General features: G+C 37.1%; 1 protein-coding gene across 1 annotated transcript in view; it reads right to left on the bottom strand.

The window, feature by feature from the left end:
• The window catches only part of LOC120523178 (unconventional myosin-VIIa), a 197,059-nt gene that overhangs the window by 124,727 nt on the left and 46,784 nt on the right, over window positions 1-25,548 (bottom strand). Inside the window, exons 2-6 of the mRNA XM_039744223.1 lie at window positions 23,731-23,844; window positions 13,036-13,188; window positions 5,815-5,999; window positions 1,785-1,906; window positions 1,034-1,176 (exon numbers count right to left, since the gene is read on the bottom strand). Of these exons, the coding sequence (XP_039600157.1) occupies window positions 1,034-1,176; window positions 1,785-1,906; window positions 5,815-5,999; window positions 13,036-13,188; window positions 23,731-23,844 (717 nt within the window). The remainder of the gene's footprint in view (window positions 1-1,033; window positions 1,177-1,784; window positions 1,907-5,814; window positions 6,000-13,035; window positions 13,189-23,730; window positions 23,845-25,548) is intronic.

The following is a 25,548-nucleotide window of genomic DNA, read 5'->3' as shown; positions in this document are numbered from 1 at the left end:
ACCACATACCTTTATGTTTTGGGCCTACTTACTCTTTTGGCATTGGTCTGTTTGTTATGACTTTGAAATCTGTTCTTTCCCCATAACTGCAGTAAAATCTACAGAATTTGTTCTTTTTGTCCTGATCTTTTCATTCGAATATAACTTCACAAGTATGAATTCTTCATTTTGATATTTCGCACATACAGTAATACTATTTCATTAGTCATTCATGCCCTCTTTTGTGTTGATATTGATCGTCATTCATTATGCTTCTTCCACTCCAGAGGAATTACTTCTCTGTACTCTTGCTTCCTCAGTGACATCAGTCTAATAATTATCTGTGTTTCCTGATTCTTCAATTACTTGAAAAATTTAAGAAGTTATTAAAACTTTTATCCTAATCTTTTTGACTTGGCATAAACATCAGTGATTGTCAACCTTGTGAATTTCTCTGATTTGATCTTCATTTTCCATGGGCTCCACTCAAGAGGCTATTATCTCTTCCTCGTGATTTTTTTTTTCTGTTGGCATAACCTTCCACTTTTATGTACCCACTCTAAGGGTTACAACTTATCTGTTTTGTCTCCACACCATGGCATCATTCTAATAGTTACACCAGGGGTCCCTTTGTCCCTAACTTTCCATCCTACCATAGTTTCAGATATCAATAATACTTTCTTCTTTGTTCTGTGAAATCAATCTAGTTACTAGAAGTTTTGTGAAAGTGCAATGCATCTCATTGTTCTCCTTCAACTCTCAAGATCTTTATTGTTTAGTAGCTCCTAGTAGTTATCAGGCTTTAAGGCTATTCTTTTATGATCCCTCATATTTCTTATTGCAAAGATTATCTCCCCAATATCCTGTTCCTTATTCTTTTTCCCCCAAAGTAGTCAGTCATAAGTTTTCCACAGTTGGTCACTGAAAAGGCATCTTTGAACTTGATCCTCAAAAAACTGAGAAATGATGCCATTAAATAACAGAAAACTAAATTTGCTCTCTAAAGTTTGTATAATTCTACCAAGCAGGTTGAAATAATGAATGTCTGGATTACCTGTCTGCAGACGCGTGACTTCTCTAGTAAGTACTGTTCAATCTTGGCCCCTTCAATAGCTCCTCTTTTGTTAAAGTGGATGTCAATGTACTTCCCAAACCGACTGGAGTTATCATTACGAATAGTTTTGGCATTGCCAAAAGCTGTAAGTTAGCATAGACACAGATATTTATTAGGGCTGCTCGCAAGAATTCAGTTTATTTTAAATTTGATCATTTCCTTTTAAAGCTTAAAGCACACATTCAAGCACAAAAAGGTGAAGAAGATGAACTTCAATGACAATGCTGGTGTCTGGTAGCAAACAGTAGAAGGAAAAATGAATTTTTAAAAAGTACATGACACCAATTTGTGTGGCACTGGACTCTTGTATATTCAGGTTGGTACTTGTCATGCACACAAGATGGATTTTACTTTAAGCAGGGAACTTCTTGCATCCTTCTGAAAAGATGGTCTAGGTCAAAGATTAAACATTCAGGTTCAGCCACTGAATGCAATCAAAGTGATGACATTGTTGTTTATCATTTCAATATTTTTTTAACATAAATGATAGCAATTTTAAAAACCAGACACTCAATATCACTTGTATATTTTTTCAATACATAGTGCATGTATTTTTTTTATCTGTTTTGACCTATTGTAGCTGTCTAAAGTTAATTCCAGGAGGAATTACCTTCTAAAGTTAAGTATAACCTTGTGCACTAACTCAGAAACACATTATTATGGTATGGTATTATGGTATTATAAGGTCTACCTTCCAGAATAGGATTGGCTTCTAGAACCTGCTGTTCTATCCAAGAGTGTTGTCCACTAATGGCTGCCAGGAACTGCAGGATTAATTTGGTGCTCTCTGTCTTACCAGCTCCAGACTCTCCACTGTAATGAGAAGAATGAAATTATGGCATCAAGGCATAGTACAATTATACAGTAATCAAAGAAGGATGGTGACAATATATTAATGCAAAAAAATAACATACAGTATGACCCACTACATTATTCTCTATTTATATAGGGAAGAACAATGATTGGAAGCAGGAAGTAACTGTGTCTTATGAGAGCGAAGAGCTCAGTTTTCTTTAAAAGGTAGTATTGAGAAAAAGTCTTAGGGTTTTCAGTCGGGCGAGGGCAAATCATTTCTTTTTAATAGAGTATGAGTGCTCTCCACCCACATCCTAGATAAAAAAACTAAATAAGCCCAGAGATATAAGAATTTACTGCTGTCTGTTAAACTGATGTAGTCATTAATTATTTAATTTACTTTTAACTTTTATTTGGCATCATCCTTACCCAAAGTGACTTACAAGATATTGTTACACTGCAGTTGTTAAAATGTATTTTTTTACAGTTTTAGTATCTGCAGGTTAAGGTACTTGCTCCAAATCACACAGTGTTGATAGATGAAGTAAGTTAATTACTCTAGAAACTAAGACACTATACCTAGCCTACAACCAAATCTAGGTTTGCATAGCGTTGCATTGTATTAAAAGCCTCAGTAATTCTGAAAAGCCCACTAGATGGTGCAACTGTTTTAAACTCTAGGAGGCTTTGCAAGTTCAGCTCAAGTTAGTAATGAGATGAAAATTAGAACCAGCAAAAGCTTATGCACAAAAGATTTTCTTCCCTTAGATTCACATATTCTTTGGCAAAACAAGTATGCTGAGTAAATAATGTGACATACTTTGTTGATATAAAAATTTTGAGTGTGGTTTTAATATTTTAGGAGCTGAATCAAAGCAGCCTGGCCATAATCCCCATTATACACCATGCTGTGGGTACCTAAAAAGACGGTCTCCTTTCAAAAAGTGCTGTTAGTAAAAGCACTTTATAAAAATGCTTTTGATGAATATGCAGTATTTTCAAAAGTGGTGAAAATGAGGTTATCATTAGAATAAACACATTGATCCCTCATTTTGTAGCAAACATGTTTTGTAAGAAAGAACTTTAACATATCTGGAAAATGGAGATGACCATTATACTGTTTAGTTTTGTTTGGCTTACAGTATACCCTGAAAAATTAAAATTATGTCATAACCTTACTTATCATATATTGTTCACAGCCTCTAGTATCAATTTATTAGCATGTATTTATCATCGCACATATACATTGTAGAGTCTTGCAGATCTCAGAGGGAAGTGAACTACTTTCAAAATAAGAGGAATGTGTGTTTCTTACTAATTATGCTTTAAAGTTAAACTAAACATAATGAATGGCAGGAAATTGCAGAATCTCTAACACTAATATATCAAGTAGGGGACACACTGGAATGGTGCTTCAGTGCAGAAAGGTGCTATACAAAAAAGAAAATCTTACGGCTTTTTAGCCAATAACCTGATAAATCTGTTTTTTTTACTATAGTTGTTATGCAGGTATTTACATCAGATAAGTGATTGTTAAACACACAAGAGTCACAACATGTAACAAAATAAAAGCAACATACTACAAAACTGTGGTTTGACTTAATTTACAAGTGAATACCATTCATTTTACATAGTTAAAAAGTGTATAGACTCTTCACTGCAAGACAGACTCTTCTGAAACAATGTGATCCTTTCAAAACAGTCTGCGAGATAATAACAGCTTATGAGATAATTCTCAGTTACCTTACTGTTATTATACATGTAGCCTCTCTCCCTCTCATCACCTCCTTTTCTCATCACAATACTCAGGGGCAGCTTAATAAAACATTACATATTTACTGTATACTTGTACGAGATATATTAAAAAATATATATATATATTAAATTAAGGACAAAAAAGAACTGGTGCTTTCATTTTTAAATGTTTAGTGTAAATAAATGTGTGGGCAGCAGCATGGTTACATATGCTAGTTTGCATGTTCTTATTTTGTCTGTTGGGTTTTCTTTGGATACTCTGGTTCTCCACCTGCATTCAAAAACATCCATGTTAGGTGGATTCATAAGTGAGTATAGAAGTACAGTATGTATGGTCTGGTGCTCCGCTCTGCCTTGCTTCCAAAACAGCCAAGATAAGGCTACAGCTCTTGTGATTCAGAATTGAATTAAGCAGGCTTGATAACTGATGATTTGATAGATAGATAGATAGATAGATAGATAGATAGATAGATAGATAGATAGATAGATAGATAGATAGATAGATAGCACTATATGATAGATAGATAGATAGATAGTGTGGTACCCGGCCAGGGCTGGAGCCCGGCCGGGACACCCAGGAGGACCGGAGGAGGGCTTGTACCTCCTCCAGACCGCGAGGGGGCGTCCGCCCTGGTTATGTTGGGGGCCTTGGGTGAAGGGCTTGGAAGCCCAGCCCTGTAGGGACTCGTGGCCACCGCCAGGCAGTGCCCCAGTGCCTGAATATCCCGGGAGCACAGGACTTCCGCCACACCAGGAAGTGCTGGGGGGAAGACGACAGGGGGAATGCCGGGAAGCAGCTGGAGCCCATCCGGGTTCCCATTTAAGGGGCCGCCTCCCTCCAGTCATCGGCAGAAGTCGGGTGGAAGAGGACGGAGCTGGAGGGAGGACTAGAGGCGGCCAGGAGAAAGGCAGTGGAACTGTGTAGCCTGGACATTGGGGGAATCGGTGCTGGAGGCACTGGGGTTTGTGAGTGCACGAACATTGTAAATATTGTAAATAAATAGGTATGTTGGGTGAGAAACCGTTGTCCGTCTGTCTGTGTCCAGGCCAGCGTCCACAATAGATAGATAGATAGATAGATAGATAGATAGATAGATAGATAGATAGATAGATAGATAGATAGATAGATAGATAGATAGATAGATAGATAGATAGATAGATAGATATGGATAACTTAATGTAAAAATGGTTTCATAAATCTAGGATTTATTTACTATAGGTCATCGCTACCAGTTATCTTGTACAGATCAACAAACATTTATTCAAATATTAATTCTAACAAGTAAAGAAATGAAAAAAAGACTGATCAATAAGAAAACAGACTTGTTTTTACTTATTACGAGCAGAAGAATAAATAAATATTTAGAATGTGCACCTGTGTACTTCATGGTACATTATTTGCAAAGTTTAAATAGTGAACAGAGAAGCTACAATATATGCATTCTTGTCTCCGCTGTTAAACAGGGTCATATTAGATTAAAAATAGCAATGACATACTGCAGCATCTCTACAAAAGGAATGGATTTATCGTAGAGGTTAGGAGCACACACTGATACAGTGCATTGCCGCACCTACCACACGACAAACCAACTCAGCATCCAGATTAGGACCCGAGTGCAGCCATGCAATGGGTGATACCTCAGCACCACACTAGTTCAGATGTAGTAGAACAGTGTGAGGTTTTTTTATGGTGGCTGGAGTGCCAATTCTGCCACCAACCCCCAAGTTTTTCCCTGCAGGTTGTAGGGCCTACATGCAGGGATGAATGCAGATTAACGTCATACCCAGGATGGAGCAATTGCAGGTAAAGGGCCTTGCACAAGGGCCCAACAGAGCAGAGACCCTTTTGGTATTTTACAGGATTCAAACCGGCAACCTTCCAATTGCCAGTGCAGATCCCTAGCCTCAGAGCCACCAATCCGCCACACAGATCATAGATCATAGGATCTGTTATATATCTTAATACATCTCCTTTCACTTGTGCCAGAGATTTCCTGAAATGCAGAGTATTTGTAAAATCATAGCCCATCTCTGGCTTGCTGTTTATTGGGTTTTTATTTCAATTCTTGCTAAAAAGGCATGCTTTTCTATAAAGTATTATCTCTCGTATTTCAATAACAAAATTGATTACAAAAAATGACATCAAGAGACAAAGAGAGACAAATGCCTACCTGATGATGCAACACTGGTCCTTGTTGTTACGTTGCATGTTGAAGTAGCAGTTGTCTGCTATGGCAAAAATATGAGGTGGCATTTCACCAATCTTCTTGTTGGTGTATAACCGAATCTGCTCAGGTGTATAGATAGGGAGCAGTTGGTACGGGTTTACAGCTACCAGAATAGATCCTGTGTAGGTCTATAACAAATACAAAAACATATTTAAAAGAAAGACTCATCAGCCATTAGCAATGAAGTAAATTACATGGTAATGGATTCAGTAAGATGGCTGCACAAAGAATACAAAAAAAGGGAGGCCTGAAAGTACATTATAGTTCATTTTAGTGTTTCAATATTGTTGTCCAGGTGACACTTATGCATGCTAGCTTTCATTTCCATTGATCTCTTGGACTACTAATTATGCCAAAAATAAAGCTGATACCACTTCTTTGTTAAATGTAAAAAAAAGAAAAATTAAACAAGGAAGAAATGTAATGGACTTTGTAATGTGTATAAATCTTCCTTTTAGTTCTGTTAGTATCTGTCAATGATCTTTAGTATAAAAAATGGTAGCTTAAAATGAAATATTAACAATCAGTAAACAAAGTACAATAAAGAGAGAACTGAATCAGGATATGTTTACTCCCGCCTTACAGTATTTAAGAATTCTTTAACTAGAAGCTAATGCAACACATTCACACTTGAAGTTTGTTGCAAGAACCATTAGGATTGACGCTGATATCCAAAACTTTGAATGACCTACAACATGCATTACCTCCGACTCCTAATCTATATCAAACAGTCTTAGGATCGCCACACAAATCTTTAATGTAAACACTGTATGTTCATCTATCCAGTTTTAGGATGGATATAAAACATAAATGAGAAATATTATTTTTTACGTAATTTCTAAACATCAGCTTTATCAGGTATGCTTTTTCACTTTATTGTAGTTCCCTTTACTGAGGCCCACCACTTTCCCGTCAAACATTAACACAAAAGTTTCTTCAAGTGTATTGATGCCTTTCCGTCAAGCTTGGCTTCACTACCAAGAAGCAGCAGGCCTGTGTGTACAGCTTCTCTTACAAGACAAAGCAACATGATAATGACTCTAAGCAATGGTATGGCTCAAACAGCACAACTTTGACAGGCATTCTGGGTATCATATGTTAGAAGCATAATGAAAGGAAAAGATCAGTATCAGATGATAGATGATACAGTCTCTGAGTCAGAAGGCAGCCAGGATGATTATCCATGCTAGGTGCATGACACTGTTTTATACTTACCCGACCTCCACAATTAGTCTTAACACAGAAAAGGCAGAGAGAAGAGGGAAAGAAACTTGAATTAGGATAGGTGACTGATATAAAATAAAATGTGGAAATACTTCTCAGAATGAAAATGCTTTTAAATTGGGGTTATCCCTAAAAAGCAGCAGAGGCCTAATCTTAAATAAGGTATGTCAAAATAGTCAGTGGCTTCCTAACTGATTCTTGAAAAATTTGTCTACTGTTGCAGTAACAGAAGTCATCCATTTACTATAACACTGCAAAAAAAATGAAGGCAGTGTGCACATTTTGAAACTAATGTATCTTTAAAAGGATGGACTAGAAACTCTGTATGTACAATAACTTAAAGGCATTATAATATTTATAAACCTGCCAAAATGGTTGTCCATAATTGCTAATTATGTTTTAGTAACATAGAAGATATTACATTCCTCTACAAAGCACATCATTTATTTTTCTAATACTGTATAATGCATCTTAACAAGAGGATGATAATAATTACCAATTAATTATAGGCAATATCAAATATAAAGTTTTTGCATTTTAAAAGTAAGAGTTCATATGACAGCACATCAAAGTAAAGACTTCAAATTAAACATTCAACAAGAAAAACTAACATTTGTATAATGTGAATTTGTTTGAATTACACACATAATGAAGGAGAAAGAACTAGCAAGTGAGTGGACAACATGATCTGAGAATTTCTTCGATTTAAAAAGAAATTGAAAACATAAAATAATTATAATTCATTTTCTTTTATTAAAAAACAAACCTGATCTGTTACAAACCTGAAAGTGTACATGAAAAACAAGCCTGAACCCACAGCTCATAACCAAGTACTTTGTTTATTGGCTAACTAAATAGATTACAAATACAAGCTTTCGAGACAGCTAAAGACCCCTTCATCAAGGAAGTGTAACAAAGAAACTGAAAAATATTCTAGCTTATATTGGCACAGCAAAGTGATTTTTTTTCTTTCATCTTACATCTTTTACATGCTCCCCAAAATCCATAAAGATGGGAACCCAGGAAGGCCAATAATCTCGGGAATTGGCACACTGACAGAAAATATTTCAGGATGGGTTGAAAGCATTCTTAAACCCCTTGCCAGAAACACACCCAGCTATGTACAACACACCACCCACCTCCTTAAAAAACTTGCTGCCCTAGACACCATTTCTGAAGGAGCCTTCCTTGTTACAATGGATGTGGAGGCATTATACACAAACATTCCCCATGATGATGAAACTATGGCCTGTCAGACGTACAAGCAAAAACATGGCTTACAAACAGAGCCAGTGATACAATTGATAAAATTCATACTAACTCACAATGTGTTTTCTTTTGGTCAGGACATTTACTTACAACTAATGGGAACTGCAATGGGATGTCGTTTCGCACCCCATTACGCAAACATATTCATGGCAAGATTAGAACAGGACTTCTTGTCAACATGTGCAATAAAACCAATGCTTTTCCTTCGCTACATAGATGACATTCTTATAATCTGGACTGCAAGCGAGAAAGACCTTCTTTGCTTCCATAGGAATTACAATTCATTCCATCCCAACATAAAACTTAAATTATTCACAAAAAGAAATCGGCTCTCTTGACACTACCATTCGCATAAAGGACGGTACCCTTATGACCTCTATTTTTCACAAGCCAACAGACAGACGGAGATATCTAAGAAATTACAGTTTCCATCCAAAGCATATACAGAACTCCATCATCTACAGCCAGGCAATACATTACAATTGTATTTGCTTAGACCCAATGGATCGGGACACAAAACTGCAGAAACTCAGGACAGACTTCATCCAAGTGTATACTCCCAAATCAACAGACCTACAAATCATGAGAGCTACGGCTATGCCCAGAGAAAACCTTCTGGAATACAAAGGTGCAGAAGCCAAGAACCGGGTCCCACTAGTTGTAACTTATCATCCACATCTGGAAACACTTCGCAAAATATGAAAGAGCTTCAACCCATGGTACAGAAAGACAATAAACTGAAGGATATATTCCTCAGAACCTCCCCACCTTGCATACAGACAACCACCAAACCTCAAACAACTGATTGTCCGAAACTCTATGTGTGGTTCAGCAGCAAGTGGCACATCTCCCTGCCTACAGAACAGATGTGGCACCTGTGTACATATATACATGACAGATCAGGTTGTTATACCACATTGCCAGCAGGAGCATAAAATAAAGTGTCCGTTCACATGCAGATCTGCTAATGTGGTCTACCTAATCATGTTCATAAAGTGCCCCAAAACTGGACTGTATGTAGGAGAAGCTGGTCACACACTGTGCCAGCTAATGAACTCACATAGATTTCATATTAATCAGAACAGTGTTGAACTTCCGGTGGCAGCACACTTCAACAGTAATGGCCACAGCATAAAGGATCTGAGTCACTGTGCTTATGGGTAATTTCAAGACCCAACAGGAGCGGAGAGAATGGGAATACAAACTTATGCTTAAATTCAATACTCTACAAAATGGTCTGAATAGAGACAAGAGTTTTATGAGCAGATATGTGGACTAACAGACTGACCAGCTGACTACATCAGTGGCTTATCTTACAGACAATGCACTTCAAAAAAACCTTACAGGACTTTCTCTAGTGATGGTTATCTTATCTCTACATTTTATTAGTTCATTGTTCTCTTCTTTCAGGGTTAATTCATCTCAGGTGTATTCATTTTGCTAACATTTGAACAAAAAGGTTGTTAAGATAAAAGAAAAAAATCACTTTGCTGTCCCAATATAAGCGAGAGTATTTTTCAGTTTCTTTGTTACACCTTGCCTGATGAAGGGGCCTTAGCTGCCTCGAAAGCTTGCATTTGTAATCTATTTAGTTAGCTAATAAAAGGTGACATTTCACCCTACTTTCTCCTGTATCAATCTATGTATGGCTAACAGAACAACACTCTACTGCTACAAATACTTTGTTGGCAATGTTAGGCTCAGTCAACAGACCTTGCTCTAAGTAGCCGTGCAGACAATGACATAGCCAATTTGTTAGTTTACAGATATAGAACAGGTGAATAAAAATAGTCTTCCTTAAATCTAATGTGCTTAATGTTACTTTTGAACAGGTCTTCTGAATAATCTGTGTATGTTCTGACCATGTTGGTTATCACTGCTTTCTTCTTCTTCTTCTCGTTTTACAATGAACAGTAGGTGAGTACTCAGGTTAGGAAGAGATAAGCTATTTCCTAATGAAGGTCAGAATAATCAAACGGCAAAAAGGGAAATGACTAATTGGTTGGGCTGATTTTACTACAAGCAAAAATGGGCACTTCAGCCAAGAAGAACAAAAGGACCAGGGTTTGAACAACCTTCTATATGTCCTTTAAATTTTTAGAATATGGTACTTTCGCAGATCAGTGAATTGTGATGCCCTAAAACATATCAAAAAACACTCCCCTCGGTTACCTATGGTGTCCATTACAAAATCTGTACACCATTTTGTTTAGAACATTGGTGATGCAGTAGCAGAGGTATAGCAAGTTTCTGAAAACTAACGGTTTACTCTGTAGGAAGGAAAAAAGCACCTAGCAGTAGTGAAGAGAATGTTCAAAGAAATAGAAGGGCAAAATCAAACTTGCTTTAACAACCCACCTCCACCATTTGTGGTAAGACTGTTTATCATCCTGTCCAGATCAGTTATAACAAGAACTAAGCCAGCTGAAGGAGTTGTTTATCTAAAATCGAATACAAAAGAACTGCAACTACGACTGCCTAAATCCTCCTACCTGATTAACTCCTGTAGTGTAGCATATACAAATATCTTAAATAAAATACAACTATTTCTGAAAGATGTTACCTACATTTATTTAGGAATCACCATATGTGAAGCTCGGCCAAAATCAATAAATTTAAAGGATATGTCTAAAAGTAAGCACTGAAAAAGCATTCACTTACTTTAGAGAGCCATTAGCTACCCAATTTGTTCAAGAACAAATTTTGCTTTGTAATTTTGATAGGCACTTTTTTATGGATTTTGAATTTTGACACCCTAGAAATGAAGGTAGGATTTTGGTTGATGAGAGATCAAGGAGGAACTTTTTTTACTTATAAAATAATTGATTTTCAATTCTTTATTTTATAGTAAGTTTACCTTTTTCATTTATAGCATAACATGAAATAACTCAAATCATATCTCTATGCAGAAAGTACATTCAGTACATTATTAATTAATGAAGAATTATATTGTAGTAGTGGCAGCAGTAGTAGTATTGTTGTATGTACAGAGTACAGAGCAATTCTTACTTGCATTTACAAACAACATAAAACATAGCAGCACTCTCGGGCGCCATGACAAACAAGAATGCTTTAAAATATATTATTTTATTTTATGCATATTTAAGTAGGACAATTCCATGAGATTCCATGAGGACATGTGTCAAAATACTGCTACGAACCTCAAAGGAAGGAGCCTACACCAATTAAAATACTGCTAAGGGGTAAGCCATTCCCAGGAAAGACATCTTCTTCTTCACTCTTGGAAATCTACTTATTTTATGTAACGTACTTCAAGATGTACACACATCAAAGAACAACACAGTATTGACATAATTTTTAGGTAAAGATTTGGAAGGTGAAGTGGCATGCTCAAGACCACATAGTGAAATCTGAATCTGTGATTCAAAAGTTCAGCTTCTTAGTTTACAGACTACACTGTTGTCATGACCTCATGTTGCCCTGATGCCTACTTTGAATGAGGAGGGAACACTAACTTCAGTTCAAGTAAACATAAATGAATAATTCAATATAAACAAGTGAATAATTAATCTAAAATAGGATACCAAAGAACTGCAACTAAGACTGCCTAAATTCTCCTAATGGATTGATTCCTATAGCTTTGCATGTACAGACATCTAACATAAAATACAATTATTTCAGAAATATGTTGCATATATTTATTTAGGAATTGCCATATGCAAAGCACAGCCAAAATCAATATAATTAAGGGATCTGTGTAAAAGCAAGCACTCAAAAACATTAATTTACTTTAGACAGTTAAATTTGATATACAGGTAGTACATCCATCCATCCATTATCCAACCCGCTATATCCTAACTACAGGGTCATGGGGGTCTGCTGGAGCCAATCCCAGCCAACACAGGGCACAAGGCAGGAAACAAACCCCGGACAGGGCACCAGCCCACCGCAGGGCGCACACACACACACACCAAGCACACACTAGGGACAATTTAGGATTGCCAATGCACCTAACCTGCATGTCTTTGGACTGTGGGAGGAAACTGGAGCACCCAGAGGAAACCCACACAGACACAGGGAGAACATGCACCTGGGAAGAAAACCCAGGTCTCCTTACTGCAAGGCAGCAGCACCACCACTGTGCCACCATGCCCCATGTGAAAGTGGCCTTTTAGCTTGAGAGACAGTTTGAAACTGCCATCATTTCACACACCAGCTCTGCAAATAGCAATACAGAATAACACAGATCAACAGCCACATTAGATAAAGATTAAAAGGGAAATAGCTAATTGAAAAGAATTGCTAAAGAACTACAACTAAATTAAAAAAATACATGTGGTCTGAAATAACTGAAAGTTTTGATTAAATAATGCATAGAGCATATGCTTAAACAACAAAATCTAGCCGGGAAAAGTGAGCACAGTATTTCAATTTTCCATTTAGAATTCTACCAGACTACATATTACAAATTACCTCTGAAATGTAAATGAAATAGCTTGAAATGCAGGTAAATGTGGATACAGATTGGAAGCAAAGCAAAAAAGAGGAAAAAAATAGTACAACACCAATATTGTTTCATGCCTCTAATTACCATAATTATACAGTATCTTAAGAAAAGGGACGTCTGGGCAGGGGCTCTCATAAAGATAATTCAAGAAATTGAGTCACAAGCACACATAAAACTACACAAGAATAAAAAACGCTTCTCACATAGATTAGGTGCTCTCTGTAGCGAATCAGTAGATTCCGTAGAATTCCTGCCTCATTGAGGTCCCCAAGTCGGATCATGTCTTCAACCCCATGGATGGAGGTAGGGTGCATTGGTTTAATATTGGTTGCATTCTGAGGAGAAATCCAGTGCTCCTAGGTGTTCCAAATGAAACAAAGATTATTTTTCTGCTATATGTGGAAGAAAACAGTAATTTCTGCTTACTTCTAAACAATTCAAAAATAAATGGTGCCTCCTGAACAGTAAAAGATGATATAAAAGCCCTTAAGCAATTATATGAGATCTTACATCAATATCTCTCTTAGATTGTCTGAAAGGAAGGGGAGATCATACTGACAATGGAATACCAGCACCTCCATTTGTATGACGCATTGAAGAAAATATCTGACAAGTAAGCAGTTACTTATGAACCTTTACCTCTGAGCTACAGAAATTTCTTTGCCTTTTACATGAGAATAGTGGTACATTTTTTGCAAAACCAAAATGTTTTTACAAAGTTATACATTTTTAATCCCCTTTTCGAAAATGGCACTGTTCATGAGCACCAGCATTTGTTTACTGTTTGGGAGCAGTTGCCAGTCATGTTAGACTGAATTTACTGTATGTGATGGGTTACAAGATGATGTTGCCCTTATACAAGATGGCACAGGAATTGAAATTTAAGTGAAGTTTATAAACAGTATGCAGCAGAGGGGTGTAGCAGAGACTATCAGAATATATTTTGGGCCATATTATAACATGTATATGTTTGGAGTGTGGGAGTCAAAGGGGAGAGCCTGGGAAATCCCCTTCACAAGCTTCACTGTAGAATAAGAAACCCCTAACACAGTCTCTTGGAGCTATGAAACATCAATAAGATTAAAAATACATTTATTCTAATTTAAGATACCAACTCTGCCCTTCCCACTGTATTGCTTCTTTACTTTCAGAAGAAACACTGATGATGGCTGAACATTTGCCTTAATCTGTAACACAAACAGTGGCCTTGCAGGATAAAGTCAGCTCATTCCAGGAAATGTGCAAGTTGTCCAGAAATGGCAACAGTAGTCCCAACAAAGGTATTCATCTTTGGGAAGCATTATTCCACAATTTCCACACATGGCCCACTAATGGCCAGATGTCCTGAACTTTTACGTAACTTGAAATTATATAGTTTCCTCCTTCTGTTTCTCTAGCTTTGTCTTTCTTTTATTCCCATCTTTACTCTGTTGCACTTTTTCATTAATGTATTCTAGCTGACACAGATAAGGTTGAAGAATTAAAAAACTGCAAACAATGGTTCACCTTTAGAGCAAAGGAATGTATGACTCAATTAAAAGAAAAATAACTTCAACCTCAAAAATACTAAACTTTTTCCTTTAATTTTATAATTCAAATATCCTGTTGGGTCAATGGTAAGGCAAATCAATAATCACAATAAGGCTATATGATCTATGAAAGAGAAATTAAGTAATGCTTATAATTATTATGAAATTGATTTAGGAATTCCCATCTGCATTTTACATTGTTCAGACATAATTATGGCTTACTTACTATTATTATCCACCATTACTTTACGTTCATTTTGCAGTGACATTTAATTTGTTGTTTTTGTGTGGTTCCCACTTTTTTTGTAACAATGCATCCATGGCCACAGCCATTCTGCTAAAGGCAACAAAGTCCGTTACCTGTCAGGTGACCCGGCATCATCACTGCCAATGATTTGAAGTCATTATTTCTCTGTTGCATGTGATATCAGCATGTAAAGGCTATTTATGAGAGTGGTGCATATTATATAATGTTCAAGTTCATGGATAAATCAAAAAACATAGACATACTTTGCAAAAATGTTATAGTTAGTTAAATGATAGTTTTGTTAGGACATTTTTTGGGACAATGTTTTGGTTTTGTAGCTCATTATTCTAAAATTCTCCTGCAATTTGACCTTAGCTTTGTCTCCTAATTACTCATAGCGGGCCCCTTAAAGGCAAATATCCAGGCCTTTGCTTTCTTTCAATCTTTTGACTTGCTAATTTTTCATTCTGCCCACTGTAATATTTTGATGTTTGATACACACAGCATGAAATGTCTAGAACAGAACTCCAATCCTAGAGAGCCACTGTTGTTGCAGGTTTTCACTCTAATCCTTTTCTTAATTAGTGACCAGATTTTGCTGCTAATTAACTCTTTGCCTTAATTGTAATTGATGCACAACTTAAGACTCAGGCCCCTTAATTATTTCTTTTTTTCTTATATAGCAACCAAACAATACTAAGACACAAAATGAACCAACACACATACAACAACCTGCGTCCATCACAATAACTAAAAATAGAAAAAGGTGAAGGCCTCAGTAATTTTGATCTGCTCATGTCCACAAAACATTTTGACAGGGCTCTTAAAAAAGAAAATCAACAGTTTTAGAAATGTCTGCCATGGCAGAATGAGCGCCATGGAAATAAATAATGGGTTTAATTAGCAACAAGAATTTGCTTCAAGTTAAGAAACTGAATGAAGGTTGGAGTTTGAGGCCCCAACTTAGTTGGTCATCTGTTGGCTCACTCCACATTAAATGTATGTTTAGGTGCTGTTTAAGGAAAAAAGAATCCGTTCAGTAGTCAGAGTCTCAAGAAAAGGCAATCAAAATAGAAGGAAATTGTTAATTAACAGGACAAACTGGTCACTTATTAAGCCACAGTAGCTCTCCAGGGGCCTCATGTATAACACCGTGCGTAGAACTCGCACTATAACATGGCGTAAGCACAAAAGCCGAAAAGTGCTTACGCACAGAAAAATCCAGATGCAGGAATCTGTGCGTACTCCAACTTCCACGTTCTTCTGCTACATAAATCCCGATCAGCGTGAAAAGTAACGCCGTGCACGCTTTATGTAACGCCCCAACTCCTCCCAGAATTACGCCTCTTTGAATATGCAAATCAATATAAATCACCCTTAAGCGCAGCCTTCTGTGAAAAGACAATGGGAAAAGCACAGGGAAAATATAAGAATTTCAGCGAATACCAAGTGGAGGCAAAGGAAAAACATACTATTTGTTCAAATAAACCGTGGTATAATCAACAAAAGGAAGTTGATCGAGTCGCATAGCGTGTTGGAGAAACTTGAAAGCTCACGTTCACAAAATCGCACATTGCCGGAAATAAAAAAGAAGTCACATATCAAAGTCACCGTGAAAAGCCGAATTGTAGCCCATTGTCTGAGTGTCATATGAAAGCTTATTAGGGTACAGAGAAAAAAAGGCACACAGTGAGGAAAAAGCACAAAATGTCAACTTCAATCTCAACATTTCCACTTTAATCACGTAGTTTATTTTGTCATTAAAGTAGAACATCATAAACTTCATCTTAAAATCGTTTAATTAACCAGTTTCTCAAATCACATCGTAATTAAAGGAGCACGTTAAATGCTTTGTTTTGTATTTGATCTTCTATGTGCTCTATGTGTTTGAATTACTACTTGTTTCTTAAACCGGCTCTCTTCCTCCAACTGGACACAGAATCCATTACATTCATGATATTACAGTTCTCTGAATAACTCAAATACTGAGATGTATACGTGATATCATTTTCATGATGATAGGAGTTAAAGCACGTTATTAAACATGGCTTTCACGGTGCAGTGATTGTGTGCGACCTTCGATGAAATAATTTATTGCAGCAGTACTCAGGGGCGGCTCTAGGCTTGTGGTGGCCCTGGGCAGAGGTAGAATCGGTGGCCCCTTCACCCACCAATGTCCATATGGTATCTTATGCACGGTGGATGGCCACGCCCATTGCGGACACTGCATAGCTGACTCGTGCTCATGACACAAGCATTTAACTTTTGCCGGAATTTGTCGCTGCGTTTTTAGCTATGTTGTTATTTTCTCTTTCTGTTTTATATTCAATATATATTGGCGTAGCCACCACTGCAGTCCTTGCTTTTCTTTCCCCAAATACCCAATCACCATACAATCAGTGCTGTAATAGAAGTTAAGCCATCTGTAAGCTTAGAGCGCCAATTCTTCAAAACGTTTAAGGAACATTGAAATATCTTCGTAGTGCATGTTTAATTATTCTATCCTTCACGACACTCCCAGTGAAGAATATAGATTACTTAAATGAAGTTAAAGTTTTATCTGTATGATATTATAAACATATTTTGCTGCATTTCACCTTAAAAATGATATCGTCATCATATGTAAATACGCGTCCGTACAGGAAAGGCTTTGAAACGTTTTGCCGTGACTGAGGCAGCATGTACTTGAAGCTGTATACCGATAATTCTCTTTCTGATCAGCTGCTGCTGTGATTTACACTCAGATACAGTGATATAAATACTCCGAGTGGTGCAGTGAGAGAAATATGGAAAAAGATGATCCGCTGTGGCAACTCCTAACGGAAGGAGCTGAAAGAAGAAGAAGAAGAAGGTGAAGTAAGAGTAACAACGCTAAAGCAGTTATGGTATTTGGAATACTATGGCTGTTCCCTGGACCATTATATTGTTACAAGTTAATTACAATCAGATGCGTTACACTAATAAACAATATGCGGTTAGTTTTAGTGTATTTATAAAGCCGCGTCAGAAAAATAAGGTGTAACCACACAGGAACAGTAGCATTGCTTTGACGCTGGGTGCTGCCAGCCTGCAAAACCGAGCGGAGAACTTGCGTACGGCAAGGTATGAGGTACCGTGGAAAAGTGCGTGGCTTTATGCCAAGTTTAGGTTTTATACATCGCGATTTGAATGTGGAAACGTTGTTACGCAACATTTCTGTGCGTACGCACTGTTTATACATGAGGCCCCAGGACTGGAGCTGGAGACCCCTGGTCTAAAACATCTGAGCTAATAACCGAAATATTAATGAAGAGCTAGCCTAAATGCTCTGAACGTAATCCTGCAAAGAGCTTTGGGCAAAAGTGAAAATCTGCTTTTGTCTTGCTAACTTTATTTTTGTCTTTGAGTTACAAGGCTGCTGAAGAGACAGAGACCATAAGGATATTCCTGAAAGGACAGACTCCTTAGCCACATAGAAATAACAGACTGTCAGTTGCAGTGGTCTCTTTGCTCCCTTGTTGACAAGTAGCTAGCCTTGCCAGCACTTCCATGGATATCTGGTGAGGGAGTCAAGCCGAGTTAAAACGGAGAAAGAGAAAAAAAATGAGAGAAGGTCATGAACTTTTGATCTTCATAATTTTTAATAATCTTCATAATCTTCATAATGACAATAAACTACCAAAATCTGCATTCCCTGTATATTAATTATAAGCCTCTGGGGCAGGGGAGTGCATGGCTCTGAATGGAGGTCCACAGAGCTTACTCTTAATTTGTATAAACTCAGAACAGTTTGTCATTTTAATGAAGTTGAATATGCCATTCCCAGTTGTAAGTGTCAAGGAAAGCCTTGATGAACAAAACAGAACACACCTGTAGAAGACTTATAAATTACAGTAAATAACTCTGAAAGTATAATAGGTGTTGATTTTTTCAGCTTCATCAAGGGACATCTGTTTGGTGCTGAAGAACCGTCCTTTTTGTTTGACATAGAATCTGAAATTTTGACTCTCCGTGTTAGAAATTTCACAATTACTATCAAAATCCATCCTTCCATTATTCAACCCACTATATCCTAATTACAGGGTCACGGGGGTCTGCTGGAGCCAATCCCAGCCAACACAGGGTGCAAGGCAGGAAACAAACCCTGGGCAGGGTGCCAGCCCACCGCAGATCAAAATCCTCAAAATCCTAACAATGGGAGGTTTCAGATTTAGGAGAAAACTTTTATTACCAATCACATCTTAAATGCATAAGGGTTTTAGGAATAAGACGGATGATCTCTGAGTATGTTAATATACATTTCTTTTGTAGTTTTGTAACATCATTAATCCTGTTTTATTTGGCTTGTGAAAACCTAGTTAGCAGTACACCCTGATTAGGCTGTTAAATTTTAGGTTTTTTTGTCATAAGGATAAATTGCAAGCAGAATTTTGAGAAAAATACAAGTAGAATGAAATAACAAGAAATACTATAACCCGTTTCACATCACACCGAAGGATATTGAACTTTACAGGCCTTAATCTAAGCACATGCTATTTGCCATAAGTGAAAATCAACGACTTTTTGTTCTATACATTACTCTGCCTGCTAACCGACAGTCTGCCAAAATTGCTTTCTTGAACTAGTGGCCCAAGTAGGAACTGAAACTCTGGGCACAGACAAGTTAATTATGGTTGTCTTTTAATATAAGGACTTTGAATGACCATCTACCAGGCAGTATGTCAAATGCAAAAACCAAAACTCCAAAAATCTGTCTTAGTCAATGTAATGATAAAATGAATGAACCAGAACTCTCAAGAACATCATTGGGTCTCAGCTCATTCTATCCTGTTAGTCACAGTTATTTTAAGTTATAAGCTAAAAAGTACGGACATGTTCTACTAAAGCACATGAGAAACTTCAGGACTGTTTCAAATGTATCAACTAGGATTTCATCACTGACAGAAATCACATAGACAGAGAACATCAAAAATCCTTCTCAAGCTTGGATTGGAGGTGACAATACCTTCCTGGCAGGGTCATCTTTTGTAGCATTACAGTGGAACACTATATGTTTCTCTCCAGACTGTTTCTCTATCCTTCATACTGTGTGCTGTAGCCATTGCATTTCCACACATTCGGAACTTCTCCTGCTACTGCCAGTATAGTTGCCTTTCTGTTCTTGAAGATTTTTGGAGGACATCTCTTCCCAACTTAGAACTTCTTCACTACATATATTTATGAATAAACACAGTCTACTTTGTCTGCAAACAGACATTATTTATTGAGAAACAATAACTGCAATTTGCTTTATAAAAAGGCCATGGTTTAATTGTTTGCTCACCCCTATATTTCTACCATATACTGTAAAATTGTTATCCTTTTTACTTTGTGTTTCCTGCTATCCTATTATAAGGGGGCTCCTGCAGCAAAATACCTGAGTAGCAGTACTGGATGACAGAGTCAACTTTTTTTATTTTAAAACTACCAATGGAGCCCAACAGGCGGATGGAAAGGGGAAAAAAGAGAGAGAGAGAACGGGAACGAAAGTTAATGGGGAAGACCTGTGTGAAACATTTAATAAGGTAGAAGGGATGACAAACAACAGCACAGTTAGTCCTGAAAATGAAATTCTCTGCCAAATAATTTTAAGTCAATGAGAGCACTTGGGATTGCTTTCCTTACTTTGTCTGGATCATCTTATGCTTGTGAGCAACTGTTTTCAGCTTTGAATTATATCAAATCTGACACCAGAAACAGACTAACAGATGACCTGAGTGCTGCATGTGTTGCTCTCAAACTTACAATGTATGAGCCAAGGTTAGACAAATTATCAGCATGCATACAACAGCAAAAATCACATTCATTGTTCAAAAGTATACCGAATGCAAACTGTTACCTTTCAATAAAAAGTTGTTTGTATCATTGAAAGCTCTGTTATTGTGTTTTTCTTTTAAGACAAAATATGTTAATGTATGAGTTGTTTTTGCTAAACTAAAACATCAGTATTCAGGTTAAATTGCCATATTGGCACTTTGCGATAAATGAGTGGGTTTTGGTTTGCATTGTGGGTACTCTGTCTCTAAAAGGTTCGCCATCACAGCATTAAAGGATACATTTGGTGTTTTTCAAGTCATAGTTATTTTCTCACAACCATGGTATACATTGATTTGCCGCAGGACACTTTATTTTGTTGACCCAGTGGTAACAGTACAAACATAGAACAACAGCCTTAAAACTTACTGAATATGTGCCCTTCGAGTCTGTAAAAAATTCTATTTCAGATAACATGTCTTCCACATTTTTAAGGTATATTGTAATTAATTTATTTCATCACAGATTCTCGGCACTATATTTCCTGTGGTAAGCATATGCTCTGTTCATTTGTTTGTGCAAAGGCAACTTTCATGAGTGGAGTTTTAATGTAAATAAGGATTCTAAAACAGCACAAATCAGAAACACGTGTCGATTATTGCTACACTGGCTTAATATCAAAATATTTTGAAAATGTGAATATTCAGGATGCAAAAATGAAATAGAAAATTAATTTTTTACAGTTTCCATCGACACCCTTATGGTAACAGTAATGATTTGAAGCTACCTCACTAATTGTCTGAAGTCTCGCCGTAGCTGCAGGATACAAATTTTGTCTGGCAAATTCTGTCTTTCTTTTTTTTTTTCATCTTAATTCTGTTGAAGCTCCTCATCACTGCATTCTGGTTCATATAGAAACGTGATGTGATCTCAGGGAAATCGAAGGAGGTGGTGTGATCGAGATACAGCACCAGATGCAACCAGATGCAGAAGCAGGCAGAGCTTATATATTGTAAGTCAAAATAACATAAGTTGACTAGCCAGAAACAAATACAGTACTAGAGTTGTAGAGAATGGAACATTTAAATGTCCTAACACTTACTGGAAGTGTTTTTTAGCTTCTTTTAACAGTAAGTAAGGTGTCAGAATGCACAACTTAGCAGAGACAACGATGAGGTAAAATACAAGAGAAATGTCTGTTATTGAACATCAAAGGCCTAATACAGTACACAGAGGTTGAAAGGCATCCAGCAAAAAAAGGTCTTTACACTAACTATATTTGTTTTTCCTCTACTAAATTAAAAAAGGCATTTGTTTAATTTTCTGAATCTGTGGATTAGGTACTTGCTATGGCATAACTTAAAATAAAAAGTTCATAATGAAGCCAAGAGCAATGGTAACATTTCATCACAAAACTACCAACGAGATCAGCATGGTGATGGCCATGGAAAACCAGAACAAAATGGTGGTGCCCAGAAGAAAGGCAAACTACAAGATAGTACCATAGAGATGTGACTACCAGAACAATGTAATATTTTAAGGGGTATGAAAAACTAAAAATTTTAAATGGTAATCTCAAAGCTAAGTTTATAACAATACAGTTCATTGGGAAAGCAAAATATATCCATATCTTAATAACTGGACTTATTACTTGTATTAAAAGACAGCACAACCCAGTTCAGCTGTTGTAAGAAGGTTTACCAATTTTTCTGCTTCTTCAGACATCTGATTTCTCTGTCTGTTCTCAGTAACTATTATAATATTATTACATCATTATACTATTATATACTAGCTGCATGAAATCCAGGTACAGTATATGACACCTGCTTGGCCTAAGATCATAAAACACTGAAGATCACAGCACAGATCATTAACATCACAAAGCAACTTCTGTTTAGGACATCTATACACATGATTAGTAAGGACATCACCCATTTCATACATTCACTTCTCATTTCTCCATTCTGACAAAAGGGATAGGATAACTTGAACATATATCGGTAGTTTCAGAGATAGTTTATATCCACAAATGATAAGGTTACGAAACAGCCTATCATAGTCACAAATGCTATATGTGTTCTTGTATGTGCAATTTTTGTGAACATAATTTGCATTCTATGAGCTCTGTTTTACGTGTTCATCTTCAGTTGGTATTGCATTACTGTCACTATTCTGAGGAGACATGCAAGAAAGAAATTCATAGTACTATATACACTCGACAGTAACTTGTTTAAACCTGATAAAAAACACACTAAATAACAATTGCATCTTTTACAGGCAATAATGTGAAAAGCACTGCTGGACTTCTTTTACAATGGCAGAATCCTACGAAATATATTGTTTTTCTGAAAATGACACAAATCACGCTGTTTTACAACATTTTTACAATTGCAAGACGTGGATAAATACTCCAGAACATTTTTGGCTTGAACAATGGACATATTTGGTTTTACATTTACATTGGTGTCCTTCGGACCTCATTTTAAAATACAAGCACAGGCACTGTATTTGATATAAATATATAAAAAATACTTCACCTTAGAACACAATTTCCTGTGACAAATGAACAACATTATTGTGATAGAACAAATTCATTTTGGGAAACACTGAACTTATCCTTTAACAGTTTATTGGATGTTAAAACATTTGTAAATTAATGTCATTTTTCCTTACATCAACAGCTCAATGTTGGAACAAAAAAAATTCAGACACAAGCATCAGGCTTTGCGACCTTGGAACCACATTACCCGAGCTATTCTATAACATTTCAGTAATTATTTACCGCTCTGATCAAAAAAGGTCCTTATGATAATAATAGACAAGAAGAATTCATAATTAATTAATTAGCAACCGTTTTTGAGAGTTCTAGAGACTTCTAGAGGCCTCTTTCTCTTGCACAATTTGGCTCAAAAAGTAATCAGCACATCATCACCTCACAACAGGCTTAACTTTCAAGTTTGGTATTTTTCAATCCAGTCGTTTTAGCTCTAGACCATCCTCAAGAAAATATGAGACACAGACACACACACACATACACACATCTATCATCGAGATATCGATGTTTTTGCTATCAGGGAACAGTAAAACATCAAGATCCTTCAAAAACCAGATATCGAAATTTTTGATGAATCTAAAGCTTTCTCTCCTCCCTCAGAGACGATGGTGAGGGAAGTTGCAAAGCAAAAAGGAACATCTTTAACAATATAATAAAATATGCAATTTTGGCACATTGTAAAACAAAGGCATATCACCCTGTTCTAGGTGAAAACGAAACAATGTTATTTTGGACTAAATCACTGATTTTTATCCAAATTTTATTCTTATGGCAGTTTGTTCTTATCAGTACTTACATTGCCCTCATCATCCAGGACTTGGATCTGTCCAGAGTCACAGAGTTTGACCACTGCACCAATTGGGACATCAAACTCCCGGCCTGTCTTGAGATCCAGCCAGACATAGTCCCCCTGAAATTAAACAAAATAATTAATAGAGAATACCAATTATTTTTTAATCTTTTCTTCAATTTTCTAAATGTAAGGCTGTGAAGAAGAGGAGCCTATTTTTGCTGCATTGAATACAAAGCATAACCAAATACAATGGAACATCTGCCAGTATAGCTATAAAGTTAACCTCCAGGACAGCCTCCTTTTATTTTGTGGACTTAAAAACCCACAAAAAAGGGCATTTCAGTACATCCTGTAAATGCTACCATAGAAAGATTATCCAATATGTAAAGTACATTTTGATGTTCATCCCACCTATTTCAGCATAATGTATATCTGTCCAGGTTTACATTAACACAATAGGAGAAGTGGAAGTGAAGATGTTCAGGTTTTCATCAGGATTTCTTACCTACTCCTCACTTCCACAGTCTCATCATGCTCCACACACTGTACTATGTATCGATTTTTGCTTCCTTACTGTAAACTGAACTGACTTAACAAAGCCTGGAGTTTTTAACAATTAATGTGTCAATATACTGTTGTCACCATATTGTACTGCTACCTAATGAACTCCCTGAACAAACACTACCTTCCCTGAGAAAATGAGATGAGACAACTGCACGCCTCCTATTCTTCCAAGTTAACTCACCCCGAGGCCTCACTACCAGGTTTGCACCTGCATATACAGTGCATCTGGAAAGCATTCACAGCGCATCACTTTTTCCACATTTTATTATGCTACAGCTTTATTGCAAAATGGATTACAGTAATCCCTCGCTACTTTGCGGTTCACTTTTCGCGGATTCATGACTTTGCGGGTTTTTAAATATAGTAGTAGTATTTCCTAGTCTAAGAACAACAAAACAAGTTCGGTGACTAAGTGCGTTGTAACGAGGGCTGTGATTGGTACATGGGAGGGAGACGACAAATCACAGCTTCCCGCTTTCTAATCGGGCCCGTGATTGGTGCTTTGACTGATGCCCAGATCCCACAGCACTTCCCCTTGTCTCTCTGTTGTGGCCATTTCGCTTCAAGCTTTCTCACCGAGCGGTTTACTTTACACTGTACTGTGTGTGGTTTTTTTTGTGGGTTCTATGTGTTGTACGTCGCTTCAATTTTCACCCCCTGCAATGGCTCCCAAACGTGCTCCTTCTTCCAAGGCTGGTGCTGTGCCTAAACGCCAACGAAGAATGAATAACGATCGCTGAGAAGGTGAAACCTCTGGATATGTTGAAGGAAGGGAGAACGTTCGCGGCTGTGGCTGCAGACTGGCTAAGGATCTGTAAGAGCGGTCATAGGAATGGGACGACGATATGGTTCGATCGGTTTAATTTTGTGACAAGGTCGACGACGTCATGACCGCCTACAAGCTGGTCTTCGACCGGAAAAAGAAGCAGCGGCAGCAACTGCCGATCACAATGGTTTTGCAGCCACGCAAAAAAGAGCCAGTTCCTACTACTACTACGGATACACCTTCGGAAACCATGAAAGAGGTGCCCCAGGAAATGGCACCGCCGTCTGAAGAGACGTAAAATACAGTCATCGGCTGCGCAGTAAAAGTCATCATCACCTTCATCGTCATCATTTTTACTGCACAGCATATTCATCACCATCATCACGTCATACAGTATATAGGTACGTGTACTTCGCTATACAGTAACTGTAAACTTATCTACTGATTTCATATTGCTTAACAGTTGTCCCTGTTATTAATAGAGTAAAGGG

This window comes from Polypterus senegalus, chromosome 2 (assembly GCF_016835505.1).
Source record: "Polypterus senegalus isolate Bchr_013 chromosome 2, ASM1683550v1, whole genome shotgun sequence".
NCBI classification, from domain to species: Eukaryota; Metazoa; Chordata; class Cladistia; order Polypteriformes; family Polypteridae; genus Polypterus; species Polypterus senegalus.
The sequence above is the reverse complement of the archived record's forward strand: the minus strand, read 5'-3'. Positions and strand labels throughout refer to the sequence as shown.